Consider the following 18,765-nt stretch of genomic DNA (forward strand, 5'->3'; position numbering starts at 1 on the left):
CTGCCCCAGGTACACATCAGGAAGGTGGTCTCACTGTAGGGATGCCCAGAGCAGCAAGGAGTGGCTCCCTATTTGGAAAAGCTCCATGTGATCAACATTTTACCAGAGCCCAACCAAGGCAAGCCCAGTCTCCAGGACCTCTGCAAACATCTGGGGCATACTCCACGCCGAAAGTCAAGATGCTGAACCATCTTCGGCTCAGAAAGGCCTTTGCCATTACCTCCCTGCTCACTTTCTCAGGAATTAGGCCTTGACCTCTGCTCCCTCACCTGCCTGTTAAAAGCCACACGGGGAACAGTTGTTCCCCCCCCCCGCCCCAGGGAACTGAGCCTATCTATTGAGGCTCTCTGTCAACCTATCTGTCTTTTATTTTTGAAAAGGAAAAAAAAAAAGGAGGGATAAACTCTGACGTCATGGGCCTGCGTAGGACAGCGGGGTTGGAGGCCATCTGGAGCAGGTCCTGGCAGAGCCCCTGGGAAAAAAGAAAGAGGGCAGCTGGCTCATCAGGTGGGGGTGTCCTGGGGTCAGACAAAGATCTCATGGCACCATTAGGTTAAGCTTTCCTGGAATTTCTCCCAGGACGGACGGATGACACTTCCTTGGCCTCCAGCTCCTGTCTTAAAGCCAGGCCCTGTAGGTGTAGGACTCCTGGAGGAGCCCCCAAGCTCAGAAAGACCTGGCCAAGCTTTGGTCTCTGTGTCCACTGTGGGTCTCCACCACCAAACAGTCCTGGGGAGACTCAGGGGCCCAGGGCCCCCCCCTTTCCCCGGGATTGTGAGTGTTTGCGCCGTGACATTCAGATTCCTCTTCTGCCCCAGCTGCTTGTCCTGCCTTTGTCTAGGGGTCGGAAGCCTCTTGTCAGGCCTCCTGATTCCCTCTACCCCCGTCCAGGAGGCAAGTACAGTTTTTTCACAATTACAGGTGATGAAAGTGAAGGCCCAGAGCAGTGATAGGACTTGGCCAGGGTCCCGCTGAAATTTCCCTGCCCGGCCTCCATAGGATCTGCTCACCGCCTGTTCAGTGTCCTCTCTGGGAAGTTATGCAGCTGGAAGGAGGCCCCTGGGATGAAATAATTGCAGAGAAAACAGATGGACTGCTGAGGATCCCTCCCTTCCTCTGTGAGCCTGAGAATCCTCCTGCTTTGCCCCAGTGCCAGGAGGGGGCGCTGTTTCACAGAGAGCTGGTTCGCCCCTCCTGCCGTGGGGAACTGGACATTCTGTCTTAACCACCCCTTCCCCAGCTTCAGAGAAGCCCTTCTACACACGTTTCTCACTGGAGGAATACTAATCAAGGCCCCCTTCATGTTCCATAGGGGCTGGGTAGCCGAGTGGACACCAACTCTCCCAAGGAAGGGCCGCATCCCTAGTAGGTGCGAGAGTCTCACCTTGCCTTCATGGAGGAGAAAAAGGGAAAAGGGACCCACAGGAATGGAGTCTTCTTTCTCCATGTCTCCACCTTTCAGAGGTCCAGGAGGGAGAAGAGGGTCCCAGCCGTGTGCCTCTCAGATGCTTGGGGTTTGGCACACGTTAGCCCGGCTCTGACTTTTCCCAGTTCCTGTTCCCTCTCTGTGCTTCCCCCCAACTGGCCACTCTCCCTCCGCCTCATCTTTCATGCCCGCCTCCAACCCAAATTTGCTTTTTCCTCCCCACCCTCCAGAGCACAATAGGCTCTCACCCTTGCCAGACAAGCCCTTCCCCCTCTTTATCACAAATGCCTCCAGAACCTACCTCTGCTGACTTGCCTCGCTCCCAACCCTGCCTCCTCTGGGTCTGAAGCCCCCACTTTCCTGAGCATGCAGCACTCTGCAACATCGAGGGGCTGCCCTCCAGCTTCCCTCCGTTTCAAGGACTTGCCCTTTGGCGAGGCCGCTCATTGTTTTTCTTTTACTGCAACCCTCTAAGCCTGGGTGCGCTCCACGGTGTTAGCCCACAGGGCGTCACTGCTTTCTCCTCCTGCCTGCCAGGTCCCTTCCCTGCTCAGCGCAGACTTTTCCTCTCCAGGAAGCCCGCCCTGCTAGCCCAAGCTGGGGGAGCTGCCCTCCCTCCCCACCATTGTCCTTTTCTGCCTATAAAGCTGGTGGCTGTTTCCAGGGGTCCTTCCCTGCAGGGATGGGACTCCGCAGGCTGCCTGGGTGCTCGGCAGATACTTGGGGTATCGGTGGGTGGATAAGAGACACATGACAGGAGTCTCTACAGAACTGCCAGACTCCTGAGTAGCCTTTTCTCTCTCTTTTGCCATTGGCAGGAGTTTTCACGCTGAGCGTTCAATAAAGTGCTGCCAACAGTTCCTGTTCAGCTGCTCAGTGGGTCCAACTTTCCCAGGCCTGGCCCCTGGGGCCAGAGCAGAAAAAGCAGACCTCATGAGGGAAAAGCAGGAAGGAGGAACTTGAGTCCCCATTCTAGACCCAAGAGGGAGAGAGCTTCCTCTGCATCTCGCTGCGGGAGGAACCCAAGGCACTGACATGCTGACCACCTCCTTCCCTGAAGGTTCCTCCAGCCTAGTCCTGGAACTGCTCTTCACCCCACCTTCCGGCAGTTAAGCAGGAGCTGCTCCCTGGCCTGCCCCAGGAAGCGTCGCTCCACAGGTGACTGTTCCTGGATCCGGTCTGTTGCAAATGATCACAGCCCAGTGGTCAGCAGTGGGGGCTCACCAGAAGATTCCACTTCCAAAGAGGGAAAGTAGAGACTGAGACTCTACCCACACTGGGGTGGGGTTGGGTGGGGTTGGTTTATTCAATTTAGTCTCAAAGCTCAAAGAGAGGGGAGACTTAGATAGTTAGCCAGCTGTCACCAAGTATGTCCAAGGGACGCAAAAGACAGGAAGAACCAGCCTGCAGACATTCAGACAGAAGGAGGTAACCACTGTGCACCAGAAGCTTCCAACCTGTCCTTAATGAGGGGTTTCAGAGGAGGTAGCTGTTGTCCCCTGGAAACGAGCCCCATGCCTGGCCCTAGTCAATCTGCCCAGCTCCTTAAACAGGTGTAAATAAAGCAAGTCTCAGGGAAGTTCCAGATTGGTAACACTCTCCTTTGATCAGTAGGCAAAGAGGAGAGAAAACCTCCATCACCTACCCAGAAATCCCTCCCTCTTCCCCCTTCTTGCTCCTCTTCCTGACTCCTCAGATGAAAGAGTGGTGCCACTCTATGGGTGTTACCAGGGAGCAGCAATCAGGGGGGCTGCATGGAAGTGGTGAATCAACTCACCAGAACTCCCAAAGGATGCCCTGTCAATGTCTGAATCCTCTTCCGGGCTCAGAAATTCTGCTACCCCAAACTCAGACCTCGGGTGCGGGTTATTTCCTAAACAAAAGGACCTTGGGCTTGGTGGTTGTGCAGTCCTGGGTGGGAAGGGGAGAGCCTGAAGGGACGGTGTGCCATTGCCTCCTGCCGTCTAGGCCCAGCTGTGGGAACTACCCACGTGGCACCTGATTCCCCCTGCTCTTCTCGACTGTCACTGCCCTGTGCCTTGGCCACAGCTTCCGATCCCTGAAACAACTCCTCCAGGCACCTGCATCTGGCTGTGGTCTTCTTGCCTAGGGACTGCCCCCGTGTCCCTGTTGTGTGCTCTCCAGCAGAGGTCCTGCTGGGTGGCAGTGGGATCATACACTTCGGCACCTGGCTCAATTCTTGAGGTGCCCATCCCCAAGGGACTCCTCAGAGCTCAAAGGCACCAAGACACCCTGCCCCAGGAGAGGGAGTTGTGAGCAGCAGGTATAAGTGACTTTTGTCCCGACAGCTTCAGCACAGATCTATCTGAGTCAGAAAACAACGAAGGCAACCGCCTTTCACAGTTCACGGAAGCCACACTGGGCTCGAAGCTGGGTAAAGCTCCCTCCCCAGCCCGTGCAGGTGCACAGGACGCCGCAGCGAACATCGTCACGTTGCGGTTCCTCGGTTCCTCGCGTGGGTGCAGACAGGCTCGGGCGCGCACCCGTGAGTGCACACGGAAGCCATCCGCCGGGTCAGGGCGGTTCTGTGCGACGGACCGAGGCTGAGCGCGAACTTAGAGCCACCGTGACGGGTACAGGATGCTACTGCACATACGCACCGGCACCACTATCTCGGGCCTGCCATCTTAGCCCATCTGTTCGCGATTCACTCTGAAACACACCCGCAGGCGAAAAGCTTGCCCTCTCCGGTGTAGGACTTGCGCTCCCCCCTGCGGCCCCCGGGCAAACCTCGCTCTCCCTGCGCCTCCCGCCCAGACCTCCGCCCCATCCTCTGCCTCCCCAACTTAAAGACGTTGGTGCGATCTGACTTCCCGAGTAGGTGAAAGGTGGAGCCGCAGTACCAGGCCTGCACCTGTCTGGTGCCCAGGGAAGAGTTTGGCAACAAGACAGATCTGCGTGGATTTCGGGCTGGGCCAACTTTACCGCTGTGCGGCTTCGGGCAAGTGACTTGGTTCCTCTGAGCCTGTCTTTGCAGCTGCACAGAGGGAAACTGATCCCTTCTAGGGAGAGCGCGTGTGTTGAGGTCCAAGCGTGTGTGCAGGGCACCGGGAGCAGCAACGCTTGGCATGCCTGGCACGCGCTCGCTGCAAATGGAGTTCCCTGTGCGCGCCGCTTTGCAGCCGCGAGTGCAGCGGGAGAGAGCTGGCGGAGCCGCGGGATCCCTCCGGGGCTGGGATGGAGGTGGGGGCAGTGGGGGAGCCCCCGCGGCCCCCTCCGGGCCCTCGGCGCGCGTGCCATTGGCCCGGGCGGCCGGGTGGGCGGGAGGATGACATCAGCGGCAGGTTGGATTATAAAGGCGCGAGCGGAGCCGCGGGCTCAGAGCGCACCCAGCCGGCGTCGCGCAGCACTGGGACTCGCGCCCACACCGCAGCCCGGCCAGCCTGCTCCGCGCTCGCCTGCCTGTCTGCCCGCCGGCCCCGTGCGCCCTCGTTGCCGCGGGTCTGCGTCCCTCGACCCCACCGGCACCATGCACCTCTCCCAGCTGCTGGCCTGCGCCCTGCTGCTCACGCTACTCTCGCTCCGGCCCTCCGAAGCCAAGCCCGGGGCGCCGCCGAAGGTGGGTGCTGTTGCATGGACAGCGGGACTGTGAGGGGCCATGGGAGGGCTGGGGGCCTAGGAGGATGCGGCGCACAGGAGGGAGCAGAGGGCGGGAAGGCTGCCCTCTTCTCCGAGCTGTGCACGGGTGAGAGCCGGGGAGCCCTCGAATCCAACTCGGGGGGTCTAGGTCCCCAGCCTCGGGAGAACGTCGACAGATGCGCAGCCCCTGCCCCAGTGTGGCCAGCCCGGCAGGGGGCAAAGAAGGGGAGGGCAAGGGGCTCCCGAAGGAGCGGACAGCGGCGGCCGCGTGGCAGGTGGCTGCCGGGCCAAGCTGTCCGGCATCTGTGGGGGCGCGCTCAGGGCTCGGAAGGGACAAATCGCGCGGGCGGGCGCGTCGGGCTGGAGCATCAGGGGTCCCGCAAAGTACCTCGCGCTGCCGCCGGGCGTCCCTTCACCTGCCCGCCGTTTCCCTCGGACAGGTCCCGCGAACTCCGCCGGGAGAGGAGCTGGCTGAGCCCCAGGCTGCGGGCGGCGGTCAGAAGAAGGGCGACAAAACTCCCGGGGGCGGAGGCGCCAACCTCAAGGGCGACCGGTCGCGACTGCTCCGCGACCTGCGCGTGGACACCAAGTCGCGTGCGGCGTGGGCCCGCCTTCTGCATGAGCACCCCAACGCGCGCAAATACAAAGGAGGCAACAAGAAGGGCTTGTCCAAGGGCTGCTTCGGCCTCAAGCTGGACCGGATCGGCTCCATGAGCGGCTTGGGATGTTAGTGCGGCGACCCCTGGCGGCGGTGAGTACCACCAACCCTGGCGGCCCGGAGCTTGTGCACACCTAGCTCCCCCGCGGCGCCCGCCAGAACCAAGCCTGAACCCCCACCCCACCCCACCCCACCCCCCCGCCGCCCGCAGGCCGATCCCTCTCTGATCCCCTGGCGCTGGGATCGTTCCGCCTCCCAGCCGACCTTTGGAGGCGAGCCAGACGATCCCAGCACGAGAACCGGTGTGTGTGCGAGGCATTTGCCCCCAACCCCATTGATCGTCCCATTTTACAGACGAAAAAAGTGAGGGATAAAGCGGTCAGGGAACTTTGGCAAGGTCAGAAATGGCTCAACGCGGACGAACCCACCTCACTTCCTTTAGAGAAGCAGAAACAACTTGGTGGGGTCCTGCCCACTCCCCGACCATAAGCCAACCAGCAGAACTGGTCCCAATCGGCCATTTGAGTGTATTGAGGGGAGATGGCGGGTTTGTGGGAGCAGAGAAGGAAGGGCAAACACACAAGCGGAGGGTAAGTTTATCTACCAGCCACTGGTATCGTGGTGCCCAGGCATTAGGCAGCCCAGAGGTCAGGGCTGCTTCCCGGGACTAATTTGGACATACTTGGAGAAATACCTGCCCCTTCACAATAGAGAGAATAGCCTTCTGTCGGCATCACCAGGATGCCCTTCTGCCCCAGAGCTTTCTGATTCTTACTCCTTCTCTAAACCCTGGCTGTGAGCAGACTGGTCTGTCCAGGGTCCTGATGCTGCTTGCTGCCTGCAAGACTTCAGGATGGAAACTCAGTGTTCGAGGCATTATTTCAGGTCAGGGAAAAAGACTAAAATAAATTTTTTTTTTTTTTGCCCCAACCTGGACCTCAGCATGTCCCAAACGGCTCCTCACCATCTCCCCGCCTCCATCATGCCTGGGACCCCTGTTTCTGGCGTGTCCTCCACAACCTCTACCAGGGCTGGAAACTCCTGTGCTCCCTTCAGCCCCTGCCGGGTGCTGCATCCTGGCAGTGTTGCAAAGACCCTCCCCACCTCCCCCCTCCTGTCCGTCCCTGCTGCCCATCAGTTCTCACGGAGAAACGGAGCCCACCTCTGAAAGTGACATTCAAGTGCTTTAGGATCTGACTCTTTTTGGCATCCAACATTTCCCGGCAGCCTCATGGCTGCCATTCTGGATCACACAGCCTGTCTGTCCCACTCTGAGACCACGGGGAAGCGGCTCTCTTACCCTGGAAGCCTTGTCAGCCTCCACGCTGTCTGCCCCCAGAGGGCAACAAGAGCGCCCCTCTTTGAAGCTCTCCGGCACATTGCCTAAGCCTTTTTGACAGCACGGAACCCTTTTTCAACAGAGCCAGAGTTGCTTGGGAACCTATTTAGCTCCTCCAGATGAACTCATGAGCAACTTGAGGGCCAAGTGCTAGCCAAAGGTGATCTGGAACCCACGGCAGCCCAAAGAGGCTTTTAAAAATATTTGTCAATGACCAGAGAAACATGCCCCCTCCCACCCAGCTTAGGGGCATCCCTCTCCCACCCGCCTTGGGCTTTAGCAGGGCTTCCCCTCTGTACAGCCAGACCTGACTGTGTGTTCCCCTCCATTTCTGCAGGGGCTTCATTTGTCTGAGATCTTGATTCACCCCTGCCCAGGAAGAGGTGATTCTGGCCTTTCGTAGCTTCCATTGTCGTGGTTTTGGTCTCTTCCGTCCTGTCTAAACAATGAAGAGATGGAGCTACAGGCCTCACATTTTTTTAGTTCACGTTGATTTAAGCACCGACCTCAAACTTTAGAATCTAAACAAATGTTATTCAACAGGTTAGCAGGAGACAAGATGAGGAAGGGGACCTGGAAAGTGTCTGGCGTGCACGTCCCCCTAGGCTCCTTGTTCTTGGGTGTGGCCGGCTAGGGAGGTGCTGGGCAGGAGGCCAGATTGCTAGGATGCTCAGCCCCTTTGATGAGGGAAATTTGTCGACCTCCCAGAAGTTCTGTCCTTAACAGCCACCTCCAGCTCCTTAACCTTTTCAGCCCCACCCTCACACCACAGCCGTCAGGATAAGACAGAGCATCCTTCCTGTTGCCGGCAGCCTCCTAGCAGAGACGACCCAGGCAGCTCACTGTCTCAGCTTCAAAGACAGAGACAGCTTAGATTTTTCACATTCATGAAAACTCATCCCAGGCTGTGGCCATTTCTTCACTCAGGAGTTGACTTTGGCTCTAAGTAGCCACCATAATGACTGTCGCTGACGGTTACAGTCTTGATTATAAAATTCTAATGACAGAGACGGGGTGTGGCCGATGCCTGAATGAACACCTTGCCCAGGAGCCCCAGGGACATCCCAGACATCTGTCATTGTTTAAACACATAGGGCAGCCAGAGACGGGAGTTGAGGGACAGTTCACCAAGGCCCAGGGTCCCTGTGCATGTGCTGGCCTCTGGGAGGGCACCACACCATCTCAGGGGGACTCCTTCCTCAGGCCCCAGAGCACCCACACGCCCGTTAGCAGAGAACCGGTAGAGCCCTCAGCAAAGGACTCTTTTAACTCTCAACCCAGCGAACCCAGTATGACCATTCCTTGCCCCAGGGCTGGCGTGAGACCCCGCTCCCTCTGCGTCTGAAGGGGACCCTTTCTGCGGCGCAGCGAGCTACAGACGGAAGTGCTATTTAAGGAGGGGCAGCTTGACCCAGACACTCTGCCAGTGCCCAACGTGTGGCCCCCCGTTGAATCTTAAAGCTGGCCCTGGGGAGATGGCTATTATTCCATTTTATGGGTGAGGAGAGCAATACTCAAAGCTATCCAGGGCCATCCAGGAAGTTAATGTCAGAGTTGGGATTCGAGCCCAGAACTCCCAACTCCTCAGATGGGTGTCTTCCCCTTCCCTCAGCTGTCACGCAGACACAGAAAGCCGAGGCAAGCACCTCGTGGAGGGTTTGTGTCGTTAGCAAAAAAAGGAAGGAGGGCATTTGCACTGTCCTCTCCTCCCCGTGCCTCACCCGGTGCCAAGGGCCGGGCCTGCAGGGAGCCTGAGGGGGAGGAGGGCTGGCAGACATCCTGGTTCCACCTGCGCTGGGGCAGGAAGTGCCAAGGACACTTGGCAGATGAGGTGAGGGCCAGAGAGGGGCCCCTTCCCCGCTCCAGGACGGCCTTGTCAGGGCTAGTCGGCCCAGGTGGGACGCGGCTTCACACTGCTCGGCAAAAGGGCCTGTCCTGCAGGCTGGGCTTCTCAGCTAAGTGTCCCATGTCCCCTCTGTGTTTCAGGATCGGGAACTTGCTCCGTTTTGCTGAGGTCATTCTTGGTCATCAGCCTCACAGCATCTGGAAGCACCTCCAACGCAATGTGGCTTTTACATTTCCTTTTTTTTTTTTTTCCTGGTACTAGGAATACACAACACCAGCTGTTTTATTATTATTTGGGAAGGGGGGGTATGATTTTATTGTTTGGGTTTTTTTTAATGAAAAATAAAAAGTTATATATTATATATATATTATATACATGCAACACACACCTACACAAACGTGATGACAAGGGACAGTTTTTAAGAGACTGACAAAACCAGCTGTAAAACGTTGCTGTTTGTAAATTCATCTCATGCATAAATGTATTTATGTTGTAAAGCTATTTATATTGTTTATAAAGAGATATTTATAAAAATTTTATTTATGTAACTAAATGAAAGAAGTCAATCATTGTAATGTTTTTGTCTTAACTAGTGGAAAAATGTAAAAAAAAAAGTCATTCCATGAACATCTTGAAAACTGTCTTTATTTACTTACTGCATTTATTGTTTAGATATTAGTCTGAGGAAGAGGGGAAATGTGAAGACAAGGCTTTTGCCTTTCTTCCCTCCAGCTGTAGGTTCAACCAGTTTCCCGATTCCGGATTTGTTTGTATCAGAATCCCCTGGGGATCCTGGGGCACCTGGGTGGCTCAGTCGGTTAATCGTCTGCTTTCAGCTCGGGTCATGATCCTGGGGTCCTGGGATCGAGCCCAACGTCCGGTTCCCTGATCAGCAGGGAGCCTGCTTCTCCCTCTCCCTCTGCCCCCCAACTCATGCTCTCTCTCCCTCTCTCTCCCCTCCCTCTCTCTCAAATAAATAAATAAAATCTCAAAAAATAAAAATAAAAAATGAAAAAAGATCTTGGGGATCTTGCTAAAAGTAAAGACTCCTGCCCCCACCAAACCCCTGATTGAATCTGAGCCCCCTGGGCAGGATAAGACTCGCCATGTGCGGGGCGCCTGGGTGGCTCAGTTGGTTGAGCGACTGCCTTCGGCTCAGGTCATGATCCTGGGGTCCCGGGATCGAGTCCCGCATCGGGCTCCCTGCTCGGCGGAGAGTCTGCTTCTCCCTCTGACCCTCTTCCCTCTCGTGCTCTCTCTCTAGCTCATTCTCTCTCTCAAATAAATAAATAAAATCTTTAAAAAAAAAAAAAAAAAAGACTCGCCATGTGCATTTTGTCTCTGATGCTTCTGACCAGTTCGGCCAGTCAGGAGGCTCTGCTCAGAGCCCTTCACAGCTGGGAAGTCAGATGCTGTGAATTAAATTAATGTAGAACTTAGCTGACTGAGGGTCCTCTAATTCTATTCCATCTTTTCTCTGTTATTAGAGGAGGGAAAGAACTGGAAACTCCCCTTCTGTTTGGAGAGATTTAGATTTCTGTGTAGGTTGCAGAATTGGTCAGGTTACCTTGTGAATCTTAGCGCACAAACGCATTCGGTGGGTCGTTTTATCTCAGAGTGAATGTCATGGTCAGAAGGGACCAAGGCCAAGGACCTCAGAGAGTACAGGAGGTATCAGCTCCCGTGTTTGCACAGTGTGCTGGGCTTTGCCAGGGGTTGTGGTGTTTCTCTTCACTTGAAGCTGCTAACAATTATGATTCCTATGCCCGGTGGAGCCTGAATGTGACATTATGAATATTTAGAATCTCTTTGCCTGAAACCTGCAAGAAAATCAAAGAACTCCGAGATAATCTCACCACATCTTTGGCGTGGTGACCTCTTCCATCTGTCTCTTGTCCCCTGTTGGGTGAAAGCAGGGACAAAAAGAGCCTTTCGGGCTGGTTATATCAGCTGGGAGGGAATTGGACAGCGTGGCCCCCAGGTCACGGGTCGGCAGGCCTGGCGCAGTGGTTCCCCAGGAAAACCGGCACGTGGGGGAGGCGGCCAGGACACCCAGCCTTTCTGTTGACATCGGAGCTCATGGCCTTTCTTCCCTGCAGCTGCAGGTTCTCAGGACAACCCAGTGACCTCGCCCAGGTGAGAAAACTGCTTCTAAGACAGGTTCCAGCTGGGGAAGGTTAGGGCTCCTCCCAACCCCCCCAACTTCCGCCACTGCGCCAGGGAACTGCTCGTCCAGGGTGTGGCTATCTTCCTTGGTCTCACCCCACCTCTGTGGCTTAGAACTCGGGTGCCTACGTCAATGAGGGTGAGGGGTTGCTGTACTCAGGCCTCACCAGTGCCTCAGTTCACTGTGCTGTCTGCAGACCCCATGCCAGGGGATGCAGAGAGGGGCTGCAGAAAAAGGGGGAACAAGAAGGCAAGGGGTACACTGTGGGCTTTGCGGGTGGTGAGGTAGGGACATCTCCCCTAACCCCAAAGACACAAGGGGGGAGAATTCTGGGATTCAGGGAGTCACCAAGCTAAAGGCTTTTCCTGTGAACAGGATCTGGGGTGCTAGTAACCCCCCAGCCCAAGTATGCATGCCATCCGACCAAGTGGCTCTCACCCCATGAGTTAGTCCACAAATAGCACGCACGACTCTGTTGTCAGCTTCAGTCCCCACCGGGTGGAAGCCAGTCCCTCAGTCTGTTGGCTTAAGATGTTGCTAGACAGCCAGTCCTCCTTTGCTATCCAAACCTGAACTCCTATGGCTGCTTCCCCAGCAGTGACAAGGACATGTCATCCCGGCTGGAATTTCTGCTGAAAAGCCAGGAAGGATAGACAAATATTCCATAAATAACAGGACAAGTTTTGAAACCCTCAGAGATTTCCCCAGGTAGTATTACCCAAGAAATTCCAGTCCTCTGGTCTGGGTCTTGGTCTCCCCCGTCTCCACAACCACCTTGCCTCCAGAGCTGCCTGGGGAACCCACAGCTTCTGTCCCATGCAGGGTGACCACCACAGCCAGGACCACCTGGAAGGTATGGCTCCAGAGAGGTACCATCCCTGCACCTACCATGGAGGTGATGGGAGCACTAAAGACAGAGTCTCCAGATCCTCGGCCAGGCATGTGGTTCCAGGAGTCTACCTCTGCCCCTCCACACACCCAGGACATGGGAGGTCCTCCGGTGATAGCCATGACCCCAAAGGGGTGGTCCGAAATGGACTGCACAGGAGCAGGGAGCCTCTGGGGGTGATCAGAGAGATGACAATGTCTGGACAGGCTCAGAGCCTGGAAAGGGGCAGACTGAGGAGCCCCCTCTCTTAGGGACCATGTAAGTGGGGAGGGTCCCATCAGAAATGGAATTTGACTCAGACGGTTCACATGAAGAGGCTTTACTGAAGGTACTACTCACAGAGGTGTGGGCAGGTGCCACCGAGGAGCCAGGGGGTGGTCACTTCCTCCCCTGGGAGGAAAGGAGGAAGCTGTCCCTGAGTTGGAGCTGAGTGAAGGGGGTGTCCTATGGAAGCTGGGCCATGGTGCAGGACATGTCCCCAAAACAGGGAGAAATACCCCAACCTCTCTTTCCCCTCCTTGCTCCCTCTCTTGCTGGTGCCTCACAGGCTGTAGGCTGAGGCTGGGAGGCGTTTCTCTCTCTGGTACCTTAGTAAGGTCCGTCCTTCCTGATCCATCCTGATTCTGACATCACATTGTCTGTCAGTCACTTCAGAGTCCTAGGAGTTTGGGTCCCCATCTACACCTTCCTGTATGTGTGGCCCTCTCCAGAAACAGTTTTGGGGCCAGGAACTGTTTGCCAACAAAGTACATTTCAGATTTGCGAGGGGCAGAAGTTTATCTACTTCATTAATGTTTTTCCCTTTTTCATGGTACCAGGACACAGGCTCTTAATTAATTCCACTAGTTTGCTATTTTCTGATCTGAATATTTTTGCTCATGTATTTTTTTACTTAGTAATATCATCTACATTGGTTTTCTTAACAACTCCCTCTAAATTTGTAATTGAACATTGATCTCTGAGTATGGCTGAGTGTCACTGCCACTTAAGGACTTCCTACATCGCATGCCCTGTATTTCCTAGTAAAGTCTTTTTTATCTGATATGAACATTATCAGTCCAATTTTATTTTTGTTTGTGCTTGGTATCTTTGCCCAAACTTGGATTCTTCCCCTTGCTGTGTATTTTTTTTATTTAGGTGTGTTTATCAAGTTTTAGATTAAAATATACGTAATTTGAGACATTTTGGAATTTAATAAGGAAACTAGATTGTTCACATTTGCCGTCATTATTGCTTATTCTTGGGCCAACTTCTTCGTCTGCATTTTAACTCTGTTTTTAAGGTTCTTTAATTTTTTTTTGTTCCTTTACATTTAATTTTTTTTTTCTGTAGACTTTTGCTTGCTTTTATCTTCTGCAATGATTTGGAAAGTAGACATCCTGTTTTTAATTCTGTTAGTGGTTCCATTTATTTTTTCATGAAAATTATTAAACCCACATTTATATTATTATCAAAATCAAAATCACGAACAATAACTGCAGGCTCCTTCACAAGAGAGACAAAGAATTTAGCCCATTTATTTTTTCCCTGGTCTCTGTCCTTTCTGGATCTCCATTAACATAATCTGAGGGCACTCTCCTCAACTAGACCATTAAAACCACCAAAACATCCTCTCTCCGAAATTCCTTCAGCTTTCTGTTTGTTGCCCCATTGCAATCAGATATTTAGACCTTCGACCCTAACCCTCTTCCCCAGATGGGGTCCCATTGCATACTATGCCTTTCCCTAGGCCGGCTTCTCTACCCACTGCCTGTCTGTCTCCACGGTCATTGGTGGGGGGGCTCCAGCTGGTCTGGGGTTTCCATTTCAGCCCCAGGGTATGGTATGTTGTGTGTGTGTGTGTGTGTGTGTGTGTGTGTAGTATGTGTGTAGGGGATGTGTGTGTATGTATGTTGGGGGCATATGGTGTGGTGTGTGTGTTTATGTTGTGTGGGGGGTGGTGTGTGTATGTTCTGTGGTGTGTGTGTTTGATGTATGTGTAGGGTATGTGTGTGTGTGTCTCTTGTGGGGGGCTGTATGGTGTGTGTGTGGTGTGTATTGTGTGTCTGTGTGGTGTGTGTGCGTGCATGTGTGTATGATGTATGTGTAGGATGTGTGGGGGGGGCTGTATGGTGTGTGTGTGGTGTGTATTGTGCACGTGTGTCTGTGCAGTGTGCGTGCGTGCGTGCATGTATGATGTATGTGGGGGGGGTGTTGTGGGGGCTGTATGGTGTGTGTGTGTGGTATGTATTGTCCATGCGTGTCTGTGCGGTGTGCGTGTGTGCATGTGTGTATGATGTATGTGTAGGGTGTGTGTGTGTGTGTGTGTGTGGTGTGTGTATTGTGTGTCTGTGCGGTGTGCGTGCGTGCATGTATGATGTATGTGTAGGGGGTGTGTGTGTTGTGGGGGCTGTATGGTGTGTCTGGTGTGTATTGTGCACGTGTGTCTGTGCGGTGTGCGTGCGTGCATATGTGTATGATGTATGTGTAGGGGGTGTTGTGTGTTGTGGGGGCTGTATGGTGTGTGTGGTGTGTATTGTGCACGCGTGTCTGTGCGGTGTGTGTGCGTGCGTAGGGGCGGTGTGGGGGCCGCGCATCACACCGGGCAGTGCAGGGTGCGCTTCCTGCCCGGAGCCCTCCGCCCCCTTCCCTTCCCGAGCGCTCCCTCCCCGAGCGGAGCACGCAGCCGCTGCGCATTGCTCCTCCGGCCGCAGAGCTGCAGACCCGGAGCTGGACAGACTTGTGATCCCCCGGGCTGGCCGGCTCTCCAAGGCCTCTCTCGGAGGCCTTCACCCCCTTTGTCTAATCTGCTGGGGAGCCCCGTGAGGCCACAGCGAGGTCCAGGTGTTGAGCTGGGTCAGAGAAGGCGCCCCACACCTGGATGGACACCAGGGGGCGCCACAGCTCTGGAGCGATCAAGGGCTCCCAGGAGACAAGGGCAGACAGGGCTGAGAGTGCGGGCCAGAGAGGCAGGGCGTCGAGTGAGCGAGGTGCCCTGTGGAGCACGTGCAAACTGGGGCATGGACCCCAGGCGTGGGTGCTCAGAATCAGATGGGGGACCCGGGCTGTGCCTTGAGCCCTGAACACTGGGAAGCGCCACAGGACTCCCTCTCCTGGCTTGGGGCTCAGGTCCGTTGGTCTGTGGGCTCAGTTCACGCATCCTTCCAGGGCCGCTGAAGGCCCAGGCCTGGTGTGAATCCTGAGTGGGAGCAGAGCGCAAGGCCGACAGACTGCCGCAGCAGCCTCCTGGGGGCACGCCGCCCGAAACAGATTGGGCCCCAGGAGGGCTGCCCGAGCTGTTCAGGATCTACCTTCTTTCCACGCCCTGAAGGAACTCCAGTTTGTGAGCTCACACATCCCATCAGTAAGATCTTGGGTGTCTTATTTATTTGTACATGAAATGCAAGCACTTCTGTGTTAATGAAATTGTAAGACTGTGTGTGTGTGTATATATATATACTTTCTTCCCAGGCCCCGGGAGAGGCCCGCACTCCCATATGAAGAGCGCCAGCCCAAAGAGCCCTCAGCACCTTTCCACGGAAGGCCTGGTGGGGGGCATGGGATGGGATGGGGGGAATGGTGTCAGCTCCTGCATGATCCATGAGCCGTGGGAATGGGGAGACTAGGCCTAAACTCCAGGAGAAGGTTGAGATCATTCTCTGAGGCTGGAGATGGGGTGACATCTGACAGGATCTTTACCAAATGGTGACGGCTATTATCCCTAGATGAGGGATTTCAGGTGGCTCTTTTTATTTTCTGTACTTTTGGTTGAACTTGCATTGTATGCAATGAAGAAGTGGCAGGTATATTAATGTATGTAGATATGAGTGTGTGTACATGTGTGCATGTGTGTAGATGTGTGTGTGCACGCACACACACACGTTCGTAGCAGCATTATTCATAACAACAAAAAAGTAGGAACAACCCAAATGTCCATCAGCGAGTGCATGCATTTGTAAAAATGATATATCCATACAGTGGAATATTATTCATTCGTAAAGGAAGTATGACACATGCTTACAACATCAATGAAATTTAAAAACATGAGACTATAAGTAAAAGAAGCCAGACACAAAAGGTCGCGCATCGTATGGTTCCATCTACGTGAAAAGTTCCAGAATAGCCACGTCAATAGGGACAGAAAGTACATTCTGAGTGCTTGTCTAGGGTCGCAGTGAGAGTGTGAGGAGATACAGGGAGGGACTGTTAACGGGTATCTGATTTCTTTTTGGGGTTAGGAAAAGAGTCTCAAACTGATTGTGATGATAGTTCACAAGCCTGAATAGACTGAAAACCACGGACTTGTACACTTTCAATGGGTAAAGTAGATGGCATGTGAACTAGATCTCAATAAGTTTGTTATTTAAAAAACAATAAGGTTATTTCAAAAGGGAGAAGAATTTCAAAAACCTCAAGGGAGAAAACTCTTAGAATAAATCAGGCGTTCAGAACCCAGACCTGTGCTTGGCTGGCCCTTTCCCAGGAGCAGGGTCTCCTAAGCTGCGTGCAGAGCTGGGCGCACCAGCCCAGGGGTCAGGCAGCCCGGTGCCCTCGCCTGGCGCCAGCCGGGAGCCTCAGACGGTGACACCACAGCATCGTCCTCCAGAAAAAGGCAGCAACCCCAGTCCTGCCTTGTGGGGCAGCTGCAGGGACGCACGCAGGACATGATGCACGTCAGGATCCTTGCTCTGGGCCTGGACAGCGGGAGTGCGTGGTTATGGAAGGACAAGGGCACAAGGTGCACACATGTCCCCCCAGCAGGCTCCCCAGACGACGAACAATACCCCAGTCACAGTAACAGTGATACTGGAGGGCGCCTGGGTGGCTCAGCTGGTTAAGCGACTGCCTTCGGCTCAGGTCATGATCCTGGAGTCCCGGGATCGAGTCCCGCATCGGGCCCCCTGCTCGGCGAGGAGTCTGCTTCTCCCTCTGACCTTCCCCCTCTCGTGCTCTCTCTCTCTCTCTCTCTCTCTCATTCTCTCTCTCAAACAAATAAATAAAATCTTAAAAAAAAAAAAAAACAGAACAGTGATACTGGAATTAACTCAGCCTGCAGAGTCAGGCCACCCCTCCGTCGTCACCCGCAATTTCAGAGAGATCCCAGAGGCACCACATGCTGTCTTCTCTTTTCCTCTAGGCTCACAGCCCATGGCTCACAAGCCCGAAGGGGACATTGGCCACGGTGGCCATGCTGTCAATGCCCCTCAGAGATGCCACTCTGCTGGACACAGCAACTCCCCACGGGAACACCCGAGGTCTCCAGGCGTCCATGTCTGGAGGTGGGGTGGGGGGACTCATGTCCCTAAGTGGTCCTGCCAGGAGCCACTCTGGCCTCTGGGCCTTGAACTCAATCCACGTGCGTGGGGAAGGGGCAGAGGTGGAGGGCGGCAGATGCCCCCGGGCCATCCCCTCCTTCCTCATCACACTGAGTGTCTGTCCCTTACGTTATCCTTACCGCCCACCCAGCACCTCCCACACTCCCCCCAAACTCTTTCTTCCTCCTTCAGCCAAACGCAAGGGGCTTTGTGCTTGCCAACATCTACTAACAGATGGCCAGAAAGGTCATTAGCTCCCAGGTCCATAAAGGTAACCCCATTTGGGCAGAGCCAAATGCCCCGTGATCCCCCCCAAGGGGTTGCAAGTCCCTCGTGGGCAGGGACGAGGTCTTTCTTGTTTTGATGTTCCCACTATCTCAGCCAGTTGCTGGCACGTCAAGATGCTCAGCCCGAGTCTGTGGGAGCCAAGGGCACCTGAAGGCTGGGGTGCTGATCCCCGCCCATGGGAGACAGGGTAACTCTCATGGGCGAGACCCCTGGGAGGCCTCTGGGGCACTGCTCACACAAGGGCCCCGGGATGATCTCAGAGACAGAGAGTGCTCTCAAGTGCTCCCTCTCAGCCCTGCTTTCCTCCCTGCATCCCTGCTCAAAAGCAGCAGAAATGGCCGCTCACTCTCCGTCATTGCCGTCATCAGAGTTTTAAGACTTCCTTTATGACCCTGCAAAGCCCATTTGCCCTGGCTTACCGCTTCCTTCTGTCTTCTGGCCGCATTCCCACTCTGTGGTCTTTTCCTGTGACAGGAAAGTCTCTCTGACCCTCTGCAGTTAAGACAAACATCTTGGGATCTGTGTGGTTAAGCAAGTTATCTTTGCCCCTCTGAGCCTCAGTTTCTCATCTGCAAAGCGGGGGTGATGTCTAATTCAGAGGGTTATGGAGAGGATTGGATACCCTAATAATGTCTTGGCTGTTAGCACAGTTAATACTTAATAAATGGTAAGAAGAACAATAAAATGTGCCTGGGCTACTCTGGCATAATGCATTTAAGACAGGGGAGAATGTGAAGTCTTTGCTAGGTTATAATTATTTCAAGCAGAAACGAATTTCATAGAAACAGAATTTTATTTTATTCTGTTTTTTAAAAGATTTTATTTATTTATTTGAGATAGAGGAGGAAGGGCAGAGGCAGAGGGAGAAGCAGACTCCCTGCTGAGCAGGGAGCCTGACTCGGGGCTCGATCCCAGGACCCTGAGATCACGACCTGAGCCGAAATCAAAAGTCAGACGCTTAACCGACTGAGCCACCCAGGCACCCCTAGACACAGAATTTTAAAGAGACCAGAAATCATCCAGGTAGACAGGTGTTAAGTCATCTAATGCAGAAGCAAATGCTATCAACCCTACCTTCCAAGAACGTCCTGGATCTGAGCCCCCCTTGCTGGTCTTCTGCTCCCAGACTGCTCAAGCCATCTGCGTCTCACACCCAGACAAACAGCTGATGACCCTAGTGGACCTCCTCCGCACATCTGCTCTTCGGACGAGCCCATGTGACCACTCCTGCCCCAGGACTTGGCCCTTGCTGCTCTCT

The 18,765-nt window shown here is 54.3% G+C and overlaps 1 protein-coding gene across 2 annotated transcripts; it reads left to right on the forward strand.

Annotated features, from left to right (window-relative positions):
• The first annotated feature begins 4,783 nt into the window (after positions 1–4,783).
• NPPC (natriuretic peptide C) lies at positions 4,784–9,487 on the forward strand. 2 transcript variants are annotated; one of them, XM_025886735.2, is made up of 3 exons: positions 4,784–5,006; positions 5,467–5,777; positions 9,010–9,487. In XM_025886735.2, the coding sequence occupies exons 1-2, from the start codon at positions 4,917–4,919 to the stop codon at positions 5,755–5,757; spliced, it is 381 nt and encodes a 126-aa protein (XP_025742520.1). In that variant the 5' UTR covers positions 4,784–4,916; the 3' UTR covers positions 5,758–5,777; positions 9,010–9,487. The 2 variants fall into 2 exon arrangements, with proteins under 2 accessions (XP_025742520.1, XP_073760163.1); XM_073904062.1 differs by lacking the exon at positions 9,010–9,487 and adding an exon at positions 6,627–7,312.
• Positions 9,488–18,765: the final 9,278 nt, after the last annotated feature.

This window comes from Callorhinus ursinus, unplaced genomic scaffold (assembly GCF_003265705.2).
Source record: "Callorhinus ursinus isolate GAN/ISIS: 27379988/994484 unplaced genomic scaffold, GSC_fseal_2.0 scaffold2, whole genome shotgun sequence".
NCBI classification, from domain to species: Eukaryota; Metazoa; Chordata; class Mammalia; order Carnivora; family Otariidae; genus Callorhinus; species Callorhinus ursinus.